This window comes from Balaenoptera ricei, chromosome X (genome assembly GCF_028023285.1).
Source record: "Balaenoptera ricei isolate mBalRic1 chromosome X, mBalRic1.hap2, whole genome shotgun sequence".
Classification (NCBI taxonomy): domain Eukaryota; kingdom Metazoa; phylum Chordata; class Mammalia; order Artiodactyla; family Balaenopteridae; genus Balaenoptera; species Balaenoptera ricei.
Genome location: NC_082660.1, coordinates 101,700,913 through 101,717,372, shown reverse-complemented (window position 1 = coordinate 101,717,372; position 16,460 = coordinate 101,700,913). Strand labels below are relative to the sequence as shown.

The 16,460-nt window shown below is 42.0% G+C and overlaps 1 protein-coding gene across 1 annotated transcript in view; it reads left to right on the top strand.

Moving 5' to 3' along the window:
* The window catches only part of LHFPL1 (LHFPL tetraspan subfamily member 1), a 40,642-nt gene extending 35,502 nt beyond the window's left edge, over positions 1-5,140 (top strand). The window contains exon 3 of the mRNA XM_059911382.1: positions 4,859-5,140. Coding sequence (XP_059767365.1) covers positions 4,859-5,040 — 182 coding nt within the window. The 3' untranslated portion in view covers positions 5,041-5,140. The remainder of the gene's footprint in view (positions 1-4,858) is intronic.
* Positions 5,141-16,460: the final 11,320 nt, after the last annotated feature.

Sequence of the window (16,460 nt, the reverse complement as noted above, 5' to 3'; positions counted from 1 at the left end):
ATAGAAAAAGAACAAACAAACAAAAAAAGCCCGAAGTCAGCAGAGGAAGGAAATAATAAAGATCAGAGAAGAAATAATTAAATAAAGATTAAAAAATAGAAAAGATCAATGAAACCAATATCTATTTTTTGAAAAGATAAACAAAACTGATAAAATTTGTTCACCAAGAAGAAAAGAGAGAAGGCCCAGGTAAACAAAATAAGAAATGAAAGAGGAGAAATAACAACTGATACCACAGAGATACAAAAAATAATGAGAATATTATGAATAGTTATATGCCAACAAATTAGACAGCCTAGAAGAAAGAAAATTTCTAGAAACATACAACCTGCCAAGACTGAATCAAGAAAAAACAGATAATTTGAACAGACTGATCACTAGTAGTCAAATTGAATTTGTAATTTAAAAACTTCCTGCAAACAAAAGTCCAGGATTTGTTGGCTTCACATGGGAATTCTACTGTATCAAACATATAAAGAAAAGATGATACCTATCCTTCTCAAACTATTCAAAAAATTGAAGAGGAGGGAACACTCCCAGATTCGTTCTATGAGGCCACCATTACCCTGATACCAAAAGCAAACAAAGATACTAAAAATAAAGAAAATTACAGGCCAATATCTTTGATGAACATAGATGCAAAAATCCTCAACAAAATATCAGCAAACCAAATTCAACAATATATAAAAAGTATCATACACCGTGATCAAGTGGGATTTATTCCAGGGATGCAAGAACGCTTCAATATTCGCAAATCAATCAATGTGATACATGAATTAATTAAAGAAAGGATAAATACCACATGATCATCTCAAAAGATGCAGCAAAAACATTTGACAAAATTCAATATCCATTCATGATAAAAATTCTCATCAAAGTGGGTATAGAGCGAACGTATCTCAGTATAATAAAGATCATTTACAGCAAACCCACAACTAACATCATACTCAACAGTGAAAAGCTAAAATCCTTTCCTTTAAATTCAGGAACAAGCCAAGGATGCCCACTCTTGTTGCTTCTATTTAACACAGTATTGGAAGTCCTAGCCACAGCAATCAGACAAGAAAAAGAAATTAAAAGCATCCAAATTGGAACAAAGAAGTAAAAGTGTCACTACTTACAGATGACATGATACAACGTAGAGATAACCCTAAAGTCTCCACCAGAAAACTATTAGAACTAATAAGTGAATTCTATAAAGTTGCAGGATATGAGATTAATATACAGAAATCTGTTGCTTTTCTATACATTGTTAATGAACTATCAGAAAAAGAAAGTAAAAAAAAAATCAGTTTTAAAATTGCATTAAAAAGAATAAAATACTTAGGAATAGACTTAACCAAAGAGGTAAAAGACCTATACTCTGAAAGCTATAAAACATTGATGAAGGAAATTGAAGATGAAACAAAGAAATGGAAACCTATTTCATGCTCTTGAATTAGAAGAATTAATATTGCTAAAATGGCCATACCACAGAAAGAAAGAAATCTACAGATTTAATGCAATCCCTATTAAAATACCCATGATATTTTTCACTGAGCTAGAACACGTAATCCTAAAATTCATATGGAACTACAAAAGACTCCAAATTGCCAAAGCAACCTTGAGAAAAAAGAACAAACCTGGAGGTATAACCCTCCCAGATTTCAGACTATACTATAAAGCTACAATAATCAAACAGCATGGTACTGGCACAAAAACAGACACATAGATCAATGGAAGAGAATAGAGTGCCCAGAAATAAACCCACACACTTATGGTCAATTAATTCATGACAAAGGAGGCAAGAATATACAACAGTCTCTTTAATAAGTGGTGCTGGGCTCTATTTACAATAACCAGGACATGGAAGCAACCTAAGTGTCCATCAACAGATGAATGGATAAAGAAGATGTGGCACATATATACAATGGAATATTACTCAGCCATAAAAAGAAACAAAATTGAGTTATTTGTAGTGAGGTGGATGGACCTAGAGTCTGTCATACAGAGTGAAGTAAGTCAGAAAGAGAAAAACAAATACCGTATGCTAACACATATGTATGGAATCTAAGAAAAAAAAAAGGTCATGAAGAACCTAGGGGCAAGACGGGAATAAAGACGCAGACCTACTAGAGAATGGACTTGAGGATACAGGGAGGGGGAAGGGTAAGCTGGGACAAAGTGAGAGAGTGGCATGGACATATATACACTAACAAATGTAAAATAGATAGCTAGTGGGAAGCAGCCACATAACACAGGGAGATCAGCTCGGTGCTTTGTGACCACCTAGAGGGGTGGGATAGGGAGGGTGGGAGGGAGGGAGGCGCAAAAGGGAAGAGATATGGGGATATATGTATATGTATAACTGATTCACTTTGTTTTGAAGCAGAAACTAACACACCATTGTAAAGCAATTATACTCCAATAAAGATGTTAAAAACAAAAAAAAAGAACTAATCTACCCAGTAACTTATAACAAATGTCTTGCGATCCTGTTTTGAGAATAAAGAGATGTAAACTGTTAAAAAAAAAAAACTGGTGCTGGGAAAACTGGACTGCTACATGTAAAACAATAAGATTTCCTCATACCATATACAAAAATAAACTCAAAATGGATTAAAGATCTAAATGTAAGACCTGAAACCATAAAATTCCTAGGAGAGAACATAGGCAGAACACTCTTTGACATAAATTGTAGCAACGTCTTTTTTGTATCTGTCTCCCAAGGCAAAAGAAATAAAAGCAAAAATAAGCAAATGGGACCTAATTAAACTTAAAAGCTTTTGCACAGCAAAGGAAACTATCAACAAAATAAAAAGACAACCTATGAAATGGAGGAAAATATTTGCAAATGATATGACCTACAAGTGGTTAATATCCAAAATATACAAATAGCTCATATAACTTAATATCATAAAAAGAAACAACCCAGTCAAAATTGTACAGAAGATCTGAATAGACATTTTCCCAAAGAAGACATACAGATGGCCAACAGGCACATGAAAATATACTCAATATTGCTAATTATCAGAGAAATTCAAGTCAAACAAACAATGAGACATCACCTCACACCTGTCAGAATGGCTATCATCAAAAAGTCTACAAATAACAAATGTTGGTGAGGATATAGAGAAAAGGGAACACTTGTACTCTGTTGGTGGGAATATAAATTGCTTTAGACATTATGGAAAACAGTTTGGAGAGTCCTCAAAAAACTACTATATGACCCAGCAATTCCACTCCTGGGTATATATCAGGAAAAAACAAAAACACTAGTTCAAAAAGATATGTGCACCCCAATGTTCATAGCAGCACTATTTACAATAGACAACATATGGAAGAAACCCAAATGTCCATCAACAGATAAATGGATAAAGAAGATGTGGTATATATATACATACATACATATACATACAGTGGAATATTACTCCATCATAAAAAAGAATGAAATTCTGCCATTTGCAGATACATGGATGGACCTAGAGAATATTATGCTTAGTGGTTTGTCAGACAGAGAAAGACAAATACTGTATGGTATCACTTATATGTGAAATCTAAAAAAATAATACAAATGAACGTACATGGCAAAACAGAAACAGACTCACAGATATGGAATACCAACTTTGTTACCAGTGGGGAGAGGAAAGAGGGGAGAGACAAGACAGGGGTATGGGATTAAGAGCTACACACTACTGTGTATAAAAGAGAGAAGCAACAAGGATATATTCTATAGCACAGGGGATTATAGCCATTATCTTATAATACCTTTTAATGGAGTATAATCTGTAAAAATACTGAGTCACTATGTTGTACACCTGAAACTAATATAATCTTGTAAATCAACTATACTTTAATAAAAAAAGTAAATTGTCATGAAGATCAGTCTTGACATCCCCACCTGACTGACTATAGGCAGGGCTCACTTTCTGCAAGACAGTGAGGTAGGTGAAAGTCACTGCCCGCCTTTTTTTCTCAGAATTCCTCTGCAATTTTGTATCACTGGACATCTACTCCAATTTCTGGAGTACTATTTGCTTAAGCACTTGATTTTAGCGGTTATTTATTATTCTGATCCCTTGTAATATAATAGCTCTCTTTCTTTGGGCAGTGACCTTTTCTGACGGATCTCTGAAAAAACTCAAACACTTCAAAGGAAAGAATCTACCTCTGGTAGAATGAATGATAAGTTGTGGGGTGGATATTTTTGAGCAGGTGACCTTTCCCATTATCCTTCAAACTGAAACTACCCCTTAGAAGCTTGGCCTTGATTCCAACGCATATTTCCTCCCTGGATGTTGAAAAATTAGGTTAGGATAGAGACACGTGGTCCGGAGCAAGGGATTTGATTTTGCCTGCAAATTTCCTGATGATACAGGATATAGTTCTTTGAAAACAGTCCGTGAACTGTAATATATCAGTGTGGTTAAAACTGTGGCGCTTCAGAGTCAAGATGAGCCGGGGTTTATATCCCGACTCTACCACTTTCTGTGTGATTTTTCACAATTAACTTAACCTGTGCCTTGGTTTCCTCATCTTGTATAAAACAGGGATAATAAGAGTAGCTAACTCATATAGTTACTACAATGATCAATGAAATATATGTCTAAAGAGCTTAGCATAGTTCTTGACACTTGATCAAGTTGTTCTTGTCATCATGTCATTAGCATCACCACCACCAACACCACCCCCAGGTTCCTACTGTAACAGAATAAAATTTTATAACCTCTTGCTAAAGCTAATACCAGCCATCAGCAAGGGAGGAAAGAGTAAGCCCAGTCGCATTCACTGTTTCCTACTCTCACTTTAACCCTAACATCTCAAAGAGAATGTATGAGAAGACACTCTAACCCTCGTGTCTCTGTCCCTGTTTCCACAGGTACCTGTCGGCTTGGCTGGGCGTATTACTGTGCTGGAGGTGGCGCAGCTGCAACCATGTTGATCTGCACCTGGCTCTCTTGCTTTGCTGGAAGACACCCCAAGCCTGTCATGTTGGTGGAGAGCATCATGAGGAACACCAATTCTTATGCCATGGAGCTTGACCACTGCCTCAAACCTTGAGCTTTAGCAGAAGATTGGAGAGGCATGTTGATCTGCACCTGGCTCTCTTGCTTTGCTGGAAGATACCCCAAGCCTGTCATGTTGGTGGAGAGCATCATGAGGAACACCAATTCTTATGCCATGGAGCTTGACCACTGCCTCAAACCTTGAGCTTTAGCAGAAGATTGGAGAGGGTGGGAAAGAGGAGGGAAGGGAGCCTTGAAAAGAGGTACTAAGACTAGACCAGTTCCTACCCACTTGCCAGTAGTGTAACCCAGTGTTTGCATGCTTTTTAACTCCCCAGTCATTCATTTTTGGTTTCCCTTAAACCAGTAGGTCAGTGGCTATTTACAAAATTCATCAAGAACAATAATTCTCAGACTTCCCTGGCGGTCCAGTGGTTAAGACTTCGTGCTTCCAATGCAGGGGGCGCAGGTTCGATGCCTGGTCGGGGAACTAAGATCCTTCGGTGTGACCAAAAAAAAGAACAATAATTCTCTCAAATGTTTACCTAGCTGGTGAATGCCCACTAGCCCCCAGCTCCCAAAGTACTCCTTCGTACAAAATAATAAGAAAGATCCTCAGCTGAAAGGTAACCGCACAGTCAAGCAGCTCTTCAGAGTTCTACAGCTCCTATCACTTACCCCAAAGCTTAAAGTTTGGGTAAAAACACTTGTGCATGAAGGGGCCATGAGATGGACAGTATCTCCTGATACTTATTGCCATCTCCAAACATCTATGGAGTACCACTGCCCCAATTTTTGTGACTTTCTCAGGACTATACCTTGACTCGTCCTCTTTTTTCCTGTTTTTCTTCCTTGCCGGTTGTGAGCAAGCTTATGGGGAGGGTGAGTCCCAATGGGGAAAACACTAATCAAGGATGTTTGCATATAGTCTAAGACCCCTTCCTCATTATGCTTTAGAATATTCATAAAAGTTCATTTTGTGTTCTGGCTGGGTGACTGGCATCGAAATAGTGGCAAGTATTCCCTAGTCCCTTATAGATACAGAAATGGTGTTCATCAAATGTTCTGAGCAGAGACTAGCATTTGTGTGTGCTCAATAAACACAAATTCAGAATGATGATGACAAGGATGTTTCTGCTGGTTCCTTATTGAAATTCCTATTAGAGTTCATTTTTATTGACAAGGAAATCCACAGTGGCCTTTTGCCCCTGTAGTCATTCCTAGCATGATACACATTTCTCCACTTGTTTCAAAGACTACTCATCAAGTGCTTTCCCTTCCATCTGGGGTGAATTAGACATAAAAGAACAGAGTCCTGATGTCACCTAAGGCTGATGTATTTTTAGGCTTGGCCTCCATCCCATCTGTGCTCAAGGCTGATGGATGGTGTAGAAGAACTTGGTGTCTCTCAGGGACAGAATTTGTCTCCCCCACTCCTCCCTAATTAATTCAGGCTAGCTCTATTGTTCCATAACTATAGCTTTAGGGACTAGGGAGGGCCTATGACTCAAAAGGCCAGCTCATCTCTTTCTATTCTTAATCACTCCAGAGTGGTTTCGGTACAGCCCGGTATAGCCCTACCTGGAAGGAGAGAAACGGCAAAAAATGTTCTCATTAGTTATATGCCATCCCAAGAAGGGTCAGGGTCCGTATATCGGCCTTATGCAGGTAAGTGAATTCAAGCATACACTCCATTCATGAGCTCATTCATTCATTTAATCACTCATTCAGGACACACTTTTTGAATATCCTACTGTATGCCACATTCTATGCTAAGTACTGGGGGAAAAAAAGATACAGTTTCTCACCCTAAACGTGATAGGGTATTGACAGACATGTAGATAAATAATTGCCAAACAGTGTGTTAAATGCTACCAGGTGAAGGGCTGGGGGCTAAAGGATCACATAGAGGGGCTATTAAACCAACTTGGGGTGAAGGGGTTCATGGGAAAGATTTCTAGAAAAGATGATGCCTAAGATGAGTCTGAGAGATGAATAGAGGGAGTTAGTCAGCAAAGGCTAAGTGTGTACCATACAAGGGAACGTGGAAAGCAGGGCATGGAGACATGAGAAAACATGGCCCCATCACAAGAATGATGAACAGAGGTGTGAAAGGGGAGGAGGCAGAAGCTGAAGCTGAAAAGGGAAATACCAATGGGATCTTCTACACTAGGATAAGGAGTTTGGATTTTATCCTAAAGGAGGGCCATTGAAAGGGAAGTGATGTGAACATATTTGTGTTTTTCAAAGAGCAGTTTGACTAATGTGAGGAGAATGGAAGAAAATAGGGAGAGACTATAGATATTTCAATAATCTAAGTGTAAGAAAATCAAGTCCTGAACTAAGATAGTGACTGCGGAGCTGGAGCAAATGGATGAATTTGAAAGAAGATATTTAGAATATTTTGTTACATACCAGAATTAAAATATCTTATTAATAATTTTATACTGAGTAAGTGTTGAAATGATAATATTTTGGGTATATTGGCTTAAATAGAGCATATTAACATTTCAAAAAGATATCTAGGAAGTAGATCCCATGGCACTTGATGTCTAATGGATATGGTAGGTGAGGACAAGTAAAAATTTTGCTATGATCACTCTGAGATGTGGGCTATCACCGAGATGGGGAATACCACAGGAATAACAGATAGTAAGGAACTGATGATCGGATTCATGTCAAGTATTATCTTCCCCATGGAACTGGATTGAGTGTTTAAGGTAAAGCAAGTTGAACATAGCTCACTGGGAGGAAAGCAATGTAATTAGGTTTTCAGCATCCCCTCTCCCCAAGACAGATGACTAAGAACAGGTAAAACAAAAATGGAACTGGCTCAAACTTCATTTTTATTGTGTAGGCACAATAATGCAACCGTAATTTAGGAGAGCTCGATGTATGGAGAATATGTCAGGTGTTTGAGGAAATGCTGATCAGTCTCTTTTGAAAAGGCAGTCGGATCAGGTGATCTTTCTTCTCAGGCTAGGGAACCTTCTGGAATTCTGCGGGATAGGATTTGTGAAAGTGATATAAGTGTTTAAGTCAGGGTATTGGCAGGAAAGAGATGGTATACTCAAGGAGTTTACCTAGCTGAGCTTAATGAAGGGGCTATTTATGGTGGTGTGGGTAAAATTCAGGGAATATACAGCGATGGTGAGGCATACAGAGGCGATGCATGGTGGGGAGCTGTTTTCACCCCAAAGACTGAAGGGACAAGGGGAAGTAACTGTGTTATTGGAACCCAGCAAGAACTGTAGCCATGCAAGAGGGGCTGCCTGATAGGAGCTGTGTCTTTAGGTAGCACAGTGTGAACTCCACCCAAATGTAACACAGCTAGGAGGCAGACAGGGGCACAAAATTTTATCTCCCTCTCTTCCCGCTCTCTGATCTCCTCCCAGTGCCCACCATTAGCCAGACCCAGCCAGATGCCAGCTGGCAAAAAAGGCAGTTGCTACAGTCCGTTGAGGTCAGCCTCCTTTGGCACAGAGCATGGAGGAGAAGGGCAGAGAATGGACCTTGGAGGTGTGAGCGGCCAATGGAAAATAACAGCTCAGTGAGTTTTCTCAGCTCCCGATGCTACACATTGCTTGCCTTACACATTGCTTCCCGGGAAGTCAATGCTTTGCTGCCCTCCGTGGCCCAGATACCTGAACACACTGTAAAGTAGTTACACCCTAGAGAGGAGACTGAGCCGGAAGGGGTTAATTCAAAAGAACCATTTTAAATGACTGTCACCTTGTATAAGGTATTAGCTGGCATGTTTCTCTCCTCTTCCAGGGAAAGGGGAGAGGATTTAAAAGGGATTTTTTTTTCCTGTGAAGAAACCAGGCCTGCAGGGGCTTATATTCAAAGAGGGATCCAGCCCCTTGTTCAATTTGAATTCAAATTCCTCCCTGCCTGTGTCTGGTTTCTTTCCTGCCAAGCATTGTTTCTGCATAGATGTCTGACTAGCCTGTTTTTTTTCCCCTGTGGCCTAGAGCAGACTCTTGGAAGCTAAGCCTGCCTCCTCTGGCTGCTGTTAAGCAGAGAGGAAGGAGAGCCCATGGGTCAGGGGAGGGCTGAAGGAGCAAAGTGAGGCTCTCAGAGATGGTGGTCTGTCCCATACCTGGCTGGCTGGCATACTCCCCACCTGTGCACACAGATCGGGTGCTTAACCATGGGTCCTTTCTGACTCTTGGAACCACTTAGAGCTTGTGTGTAGAGGGGTGAGAGGTGGGAGGCTATTCACCCAGCCTAGCTCAAAACCAACTGATTATTTCTTAAGAGTCTATTTAGCAGGATATTCCCTCAGGAAAGAATGTCAGATGGACAGTACTCACCCATTTGGCATGTCTCTGTGTCTGTAGGGTTACAATTTCTCCACTTTGGGTGGCCCTTGGTATACTGCAAGTGTCAGGTCATTCAGGTCTGTCTTGAGTGATGCCTTCTCCCTAATGTCGCCTCTCATTATCCCTGTTCCCAGGGCAGTAGCTGCCTCCATTGATTTTCAGATGCTGATGACTTCCAGGCAGTGGGTTCCCGCCTTGCAGGGGCATGTGCCCTGAACCAATATGGACAGGCTCTGGCCTCTGAGCTCCTGCAAGAGTAGGTGGTAATATGAGTTTTGGGTTGGATGAGGGGATGAAGAAGCAAGCAGAGGCTTTATAAATTGTCCAACAAGTTGGACTAAGAGGGAGGTCTGGCCCCTTCATAATGTGATAAGGACACTGTCTTCAATCTGGCATTCACTCTTGGTAGAAATACTAATGTGGAGAAGCTTCAGGATTGTATTTAGTCCCAAGGCAGTCTGTCGGTGAGGAAAAAAATGGAAGTTTCAAGAAAACTAATAGTGAATGCATTTTGTAAAAGATGGCAGGCAACACACTTTGTGGCTTGAGGGGAAAGTTGTGCTATTTCTAGAACTCACCATCAATCTCTAACCAGAGCTAGTAAAGCTTTCTTAGCAGACAGAAGGCAGCACCCTTACAAGGAGTCATCTCTGCTCTGTGTCCCTGGTTTAAAAGCATTTTCTGATCTGGAGGGGGGCTGCAGTTGAAGGATATTTCTTACTGGCCTCTCTTTCAGATATAGAGAGATGTATTTTCAGCTTCAATTTTCATTTCGTCTACTTATGAGATTAGACTCTCCCAGTGCTGATCTCTTCTCTAAAGGCATCGAACCCCCACTGAGTCTTCAAAGCTAACAGCAAATAAACAGTTGCTATGTGTGCACACAAATGGTTTAGATTTTCATTATACAGAGCTGCTGATATGTCAGGAGGCAGAAGTAGGGGGAGACAAAATGCTTGGTTTTGACTGCAGCACTGTATCCTGGTTCTTCCTCCCTCTCCAGAAAGGAGGCTCCAGAGAACAGTACTTGGGAGAGGAGGGCATCAAGGCCACCTGGCATCCATGAGGGCAGCCCATGATGTTGGCTCCTTTTCATGTAGTGCCTCTACTTCCTGAAGAGGTGGTGGCAACTACAGAAAGGAAACAAAGCTGGTAGAAAGATCAAGGGGAATAAAGAAGAGGGGTAGATGAAGAGGTAAACATGGGAATCATTCCAGAGACACATTGCCTCCCTCCACTGTGGCCTATCAGAATCCCATTTGGGGAAACTTTGTATTTTTTTTCTGAGATATCTCTTTGTATATCAAGCTAAAATACTACCCCCCCCCCACCCCACCCCAGACAACATGGTAAAGTGAAAACAGTTCAGGTTTGGTTTTGGAGTCAGACAGATCAAGGTTTGAATCCCAGCCCAGACATTTCCAAGCTATGTGTCCTTGGGCAAGTTACTTCTCTGAGTTTACAAAACTTTCTAAGACAGCATCTCCTATCTGCTGTTGGCCTTTGCACTCTCCAGGATCTATAGAAAGCATGTACCATCCAGTGGCCCAATACCTTTCATTTTGCACTGATTATTCCAACACAGTAATTTTGAATCCTGGTTCACATTAGATTGCTCTGAGAAGATTTTTTTTTAAAGTTTGATGCTTATGTCTCACCCCAGTCCAACTGAGTCAGAATCTCTGGGGGCTGCTAGACCATAGTATTGCATCTTCATTGTTGACATCATCTGCTGACCCCCTTGTCATCTCTCATTCATTGAAGACTTCAGCACCTGGCTCACTTTCTTTTTTTTTTTCATTCCTATTTCTGTCATCCTTTTGGAAACTTTAACATCCACATGAACCACTCTGCCAACTTCTTGGCCTCTCAGTTCTTTGACTTCCTTACCTCCGATGATATTTTTCTCCCATTCAAGCTCTGCTGCTCCCACTTTTGACGTTGGCAATAAGTGCACCATCACCAAAATCCAGATTTCCAGCCTCCCATTCCTGACCACACTTCTTATTCTTTCAGCTCATGTTTTTTAATATCCCCACTCTATCAACTCTTTGATCCCATCCTACTTACCCAATCCAAAGTCCATAGTTCATCAGTGTAATCACCTCTTGAATAAATGTGCCACTCTTTTGCCCCCTGCTCACCCTGTAATATATTTGTCTGACAAAATCTTAATTAATCCTTGTTAAATTTAATAATCTGCCTGGTCCCAACTGTTGACAAAGAAAAACAATAACTGTTCTTGCATTTTCTCTGTCTAGACCCACTCCCTTGATGAGTTCATCCAATTTCATGGCTTTAAATATTATCTATACCCTTGCTACTCAAAGTGTGAGCTATAGTCCAAAAACATGGGAGTGCATTAGAGATTTAGGATCTTGGGCCCCACCCCAGGTGTACTGAATCATAATCTGCCGTTTAGCAAAATCCCCAGGTGATTCATATCCATTAAAGTTTGAGAAGCACTGATCTATGCCAGTGGTTCTCAACGGTGATTGCAAATTGGAATCAGCTGGAGAGTTAAAACTGCTAATGCCTAGGCCCACTTTCAGAGGTTCTAATTTAATTGGTTTAGGGTAAGGCCTGGACATATATAAATTTTATAGGTCACTATGTGATTTTGATGTGCAGCTGTGATTGAGAACCACTGACTTAAATATTGATGACTCCCAAAGTAATAACTCTAGGCTAGTGCTGGCTTACTAGTGGGCAGAGTCAGTGTCTAGAAGACTCTGGGGCTGTTGCCCACCCACTGGTGGGTGAAGCCAGGTCCTGGGGTTAGTGCTGGATTACTGGCAGGCAGAACTGGGTCCTAAAGTCTGGTTGCAGGGCCTGAGGTAACCAGAGTAGGTGTCAAATCACTGGTGGTGGGGAGGGGGAACTTCTTGACACAGTTGGGTATGGGGTCTGGAGTGTCCCGAAGCTTGTATTGGCCTGCTAATTGGCTTGCTAGTCGGCCAAAATGAAAGGTATCCGGGCGCAGCTGGTCTAAGGGCAGGGTCTGGCCTACTGATAAGCAGGCTGGGTCCACAGGCTGTAGGACTGTGGTTTTCTTGCGTCTGGTGTCTGCCCCCTAGTGGGTGAGGCCGGTCCAGAGGCTAGAATAAGCTTCCTGGAGGGCGGGGCCAGGGCTCAGGGGATTCTGGCCTGGTGGGTGGAGCTGGGTCCTGGGCCCTCTGGTGGGCAGGGCCATGTCCAGAGTTGGCAGCTGTGGGCTCAGGGGGTCTAGGTAGCTTGTCTGCTGATGGCTGGGGATGTGTCCCTGCCCAGCTAGTTAGTTGGCCTGAGGCATCACAGCACTGGTGCCTGCAGGCTGTTGGGCCAGGGTAGGGCTTGGTCCTGGGGCTAATAAGCTAGAGGGAGGAGCACCAGTACCCCCGTGATAAAAGGAGCTCGCGAAAATGGTTGCCGCCAGTGTTTATGTTCCCAGGGTGAGCTGCAGTTGCCTTCTACCTCTCCGGGAGACCCTCCAAGACCAGCAGGTAGGTCTGACCCAGCTTCCTATCCAATTACTGCTTTTGCCCTGGGTCCTGGAGCATGTGAGATTTTGTGTGCGTCCTTTAAGAGTAAAGTCTCTATTTCCCCCAGTCTAATGCCACATTTCTGTCTCAGCTTCCTTGCTCCCTGCGCCCAAATGCAAAGGTCTTTTTGGCTGAACTTTATACACGTCATCTCTCTTTTCTAGGTCAGACACGCTCTCATTATTTATACAAAATTCTGACTCAGTAGCATTCCAGGATCCTGAACCAAACTCTAAACTCTTTGGAATACAACCTAGGAAAAAGGACCTATCTCATTGTTATGCAAGCTTTCCTTTCTCTGACAGTATACTTCCCCACAGATCTCTAAGCTCTTTCACAGTTTTGCTCTCTCAGCCAGGACGAGCACATCTCCACACCATGCTTTTAGGTCTGAGTCAGCAGTAGTGTAGACCATTAACTCATTAACAACAAAATTGTCTTTCCTAACTCTAAACTCTTGCCAGACTAAGGTTGTTTTCAATTAGCAAATTTAGAAAGAGGTTTTTTTCCCCTTTTTTTGCATAGCCATTCCTTTTACAGGGTAGTTGGGAAGCTCAAAAGAATCCATGTAAATATCCATGGTATATATGCATAAGTATAAAGAATAACTCAGATATAGGCTGAAGGTATATATGAGGGCCATCCTCAGTAATTTATCTTTCCCTGGTTGCTTTTAGGCTAGAATCCTCTCACACCTTAAGTTTCAAGGACTATTGTCATTTGCAGGGCTGGCATACTACCATTCAAACATAATCATATTTCTATTGGGTTGGGTTCTGAAGAATAATGCACGTCCCTTTTCTTCTGGAAATCACAGCAATGCATGGGCAGTAGCCTTCTGTTCAACCTGATTCCCAGCTGCACCATAACTTTAGCATATCCTGCTTTCACGTCTTCACTTGTGCACAATTTTCTTTTTGAATTTGTATTTTAGACTATCAAATGTGACAATAGCCAGAAACCTATTTTATTTCTAAATAATAGAAAAATCATGAGCATTTAGATAAGTGGAAGTACTTTCAAAATCAGCAGCTCAAAGAGATTTGGGGTTTCAGGGAACTTGTGAAATGTAAATGGTCACCACCCACTGCTACACACCACTGAGCACTTCTGTAAAACCAACAACAACAAAACAGTTTCCATTCTTCTGACCAACCAAGAGGGAGAATTTGCTCTCAAGGTAGTACTCTACCATAACTGTAAATTCACCCTTTTGTGGTCTAAAGTCAAGGACTGCACTAGTACTGAAGTGATGGGAACAGTAAGATCTATTTCCAAAATCATACCAAAAAAAAAGGAGAGGTTGGGGAAAATTCTGACTATTGCTAGATCCTGGAAGTGTATTGATTTATGGACTCACAGGTCTGCAAGACTGTGAATGGTGAAGAGGGAAGGGAAAAGAGTGGACGTGGGTGCACACACATATACAAGTGTCCTTTTATTACTTGTGGTAGGAAGAATTCTAAAAATACATCCAGTTTGAGCTTCTAATATAATGAGATATCCCTCCTGTGATTATATTATTATATGGCACAGCTGACCTTTAGTTAGGGCGATTATCCCAGTGAGCCTAATCTACTCACATGAGCCCATAAAAGCAGAAAACTTTTTTCAGCTGGTGGCAGAAAGGAAAGGCAGAAGGGGAAGTTAGAGATAGTCGAAGCATGAAAAGGATGTGAAATGCTGTTGCAGGTTTGAATATGGAAGGGGCCTCTGGGAGCAGAGAGTGGCCCCCTGGCTGACAGCACAGAGACAGGGACCTCAGTCCTGTAACTGCAAGGAACTCGACTCTGGAAGAGAGCTCGGGGCTTCCAGATGAGAATGCAGCTCAGCTGACAGCGTGTAAGACCCTGAGCAGAGGTTCCCGTCACACCATGCTGCACTTCTGACCTACAGAATTGCGCACTAATAAATGGGTATTATTTTAAGCCACAAAGTTGATGGTGATTTGTTAGGCAGCAATAACAACTAACATATTAATGAATTAATTTTGTCCCAGGATCATGGAGCGCCTGAAGGTGTAGATCATGTCGTCTCCGTGGAAAAGGCCCACTGTCCCTATTGCAAAGTCTCGTGTCCAGTAAGTACTCCAGACCTGTTAACTGGTGACAAATCGGCTCACTGGGCCAGGCGCAATTGCTCAATGTGCTCACCGGACTTGGAGTGTTACTGAGCCTCTTCTCTGTTTCACTGCTACTATTAAACTACTGGCTGGAAGACAAGGGCCAGACAGCCAAGGTTCAGCTTTGGTTCTCTCTTCCCCTACAGCAGATAGGAAGGGTCGCTCAGGCACACACGAGTTTAATAGCAACGTTGTGTGGTCTTAAATAAGCCAGGCTGGGCTCCCTCTGGGATCTGGGATGTGATATCAGAGGTAAAAATAAACCACTAGGCACTTGCTGCCCTCATTCTTGGGTTGATGAGGAGCCAGATGATGAAGTTACGCTTTTAACATGATCAGACAAAGGCTCTATTTACAGGTGCTTCGTAGAAGGCAGCTCCCTTCCTGTTCTCAGCAGGCGGGGCAGCATGGCGCTGTAATGTTGGCTTGGCTTTCCCTTCTACCTCCATTCCTTTCCTTTCTTCCTCCTTCCTTCCCTTCCCCTGCCCCCTATTCCTAATTTCATTTTTTGTTATTTAGCTGTTTGGTTTGGGAGGGTAAGAGCCCCAGAGCTGCAGCAGCAGCCAAAAAAAAAAAAAAAAAAAAAAACCTCAGCCTCTCAGAGTGAGATAAATGCCCTTTATTCTTATTTGAGTTTCTCACTGCCTAGAGTGTAAGGGCAGAAAATAGAACTGTCTAACAGAAGCAGAGAGCAAGACCTTTTCCATGGTGTTTGGAAAAGACTAAAAAAGGGAGCAGTAAGGAGGACGAGGTGGCCCTGTTCCTGACCCTCGGCAGTCACTTAGTCAACATTTCTGGAGTGCTGTGACATTTACTGTCATTTCATGTAATGTCATTAAACAGGGCATAACGTGGTTTTAGTACATGTGCCCTCTGTGCGCCCAGATATTTGCTACCTGCTCTTGGGCTCCAGAAGAAACGGGACATTTGGGCTATGCCTTTAAGGAGCTAATAGGGTTTCTGGGGAGCACAGAACCCATATATGAAAAATACATGCAGAAGGCATAGCCCCAGGACCAGACAGAAGAACTGGGGACAGGGTGTTTTGGGGCTGGAGAAGAGTGGAAGGAATGTGACTTGTGGAAGCAGCAGTGATGGTTATAGAGGTGTGGAGGAAGGTTCTTTGTGGCATGGGGTTGGGAAGGAAGATTGAAATGCAGTTGCATAGATGCAGGGTGAGTGGGGATAAATATTCTTTGTACGCAGTTGTCACAGAGTTTTCATGTTGTTTTGGACTGACCTTGTGTCCCCCCAAAATTCATATGTTTAAGCCCTAACTCCCAATGTGACTCTATCTGGAGATAGGGCCTTTAGAGAGGTAATTAAGGATAAATAAGATCATGGGGTAGGGCCCTAATCCAGTAGGACTAGTGTCCTTACAAAAAAAAAAAGGAAGAGACACCAGGAGGCACGTGCATAAAAGAATAGGCCACGTAAGCAGAGCAAGAAGGTGGTCATCTGCAAGCTAAGGAAAGGGACCTCAGGAGAAGTCAATCCTGCTGACACC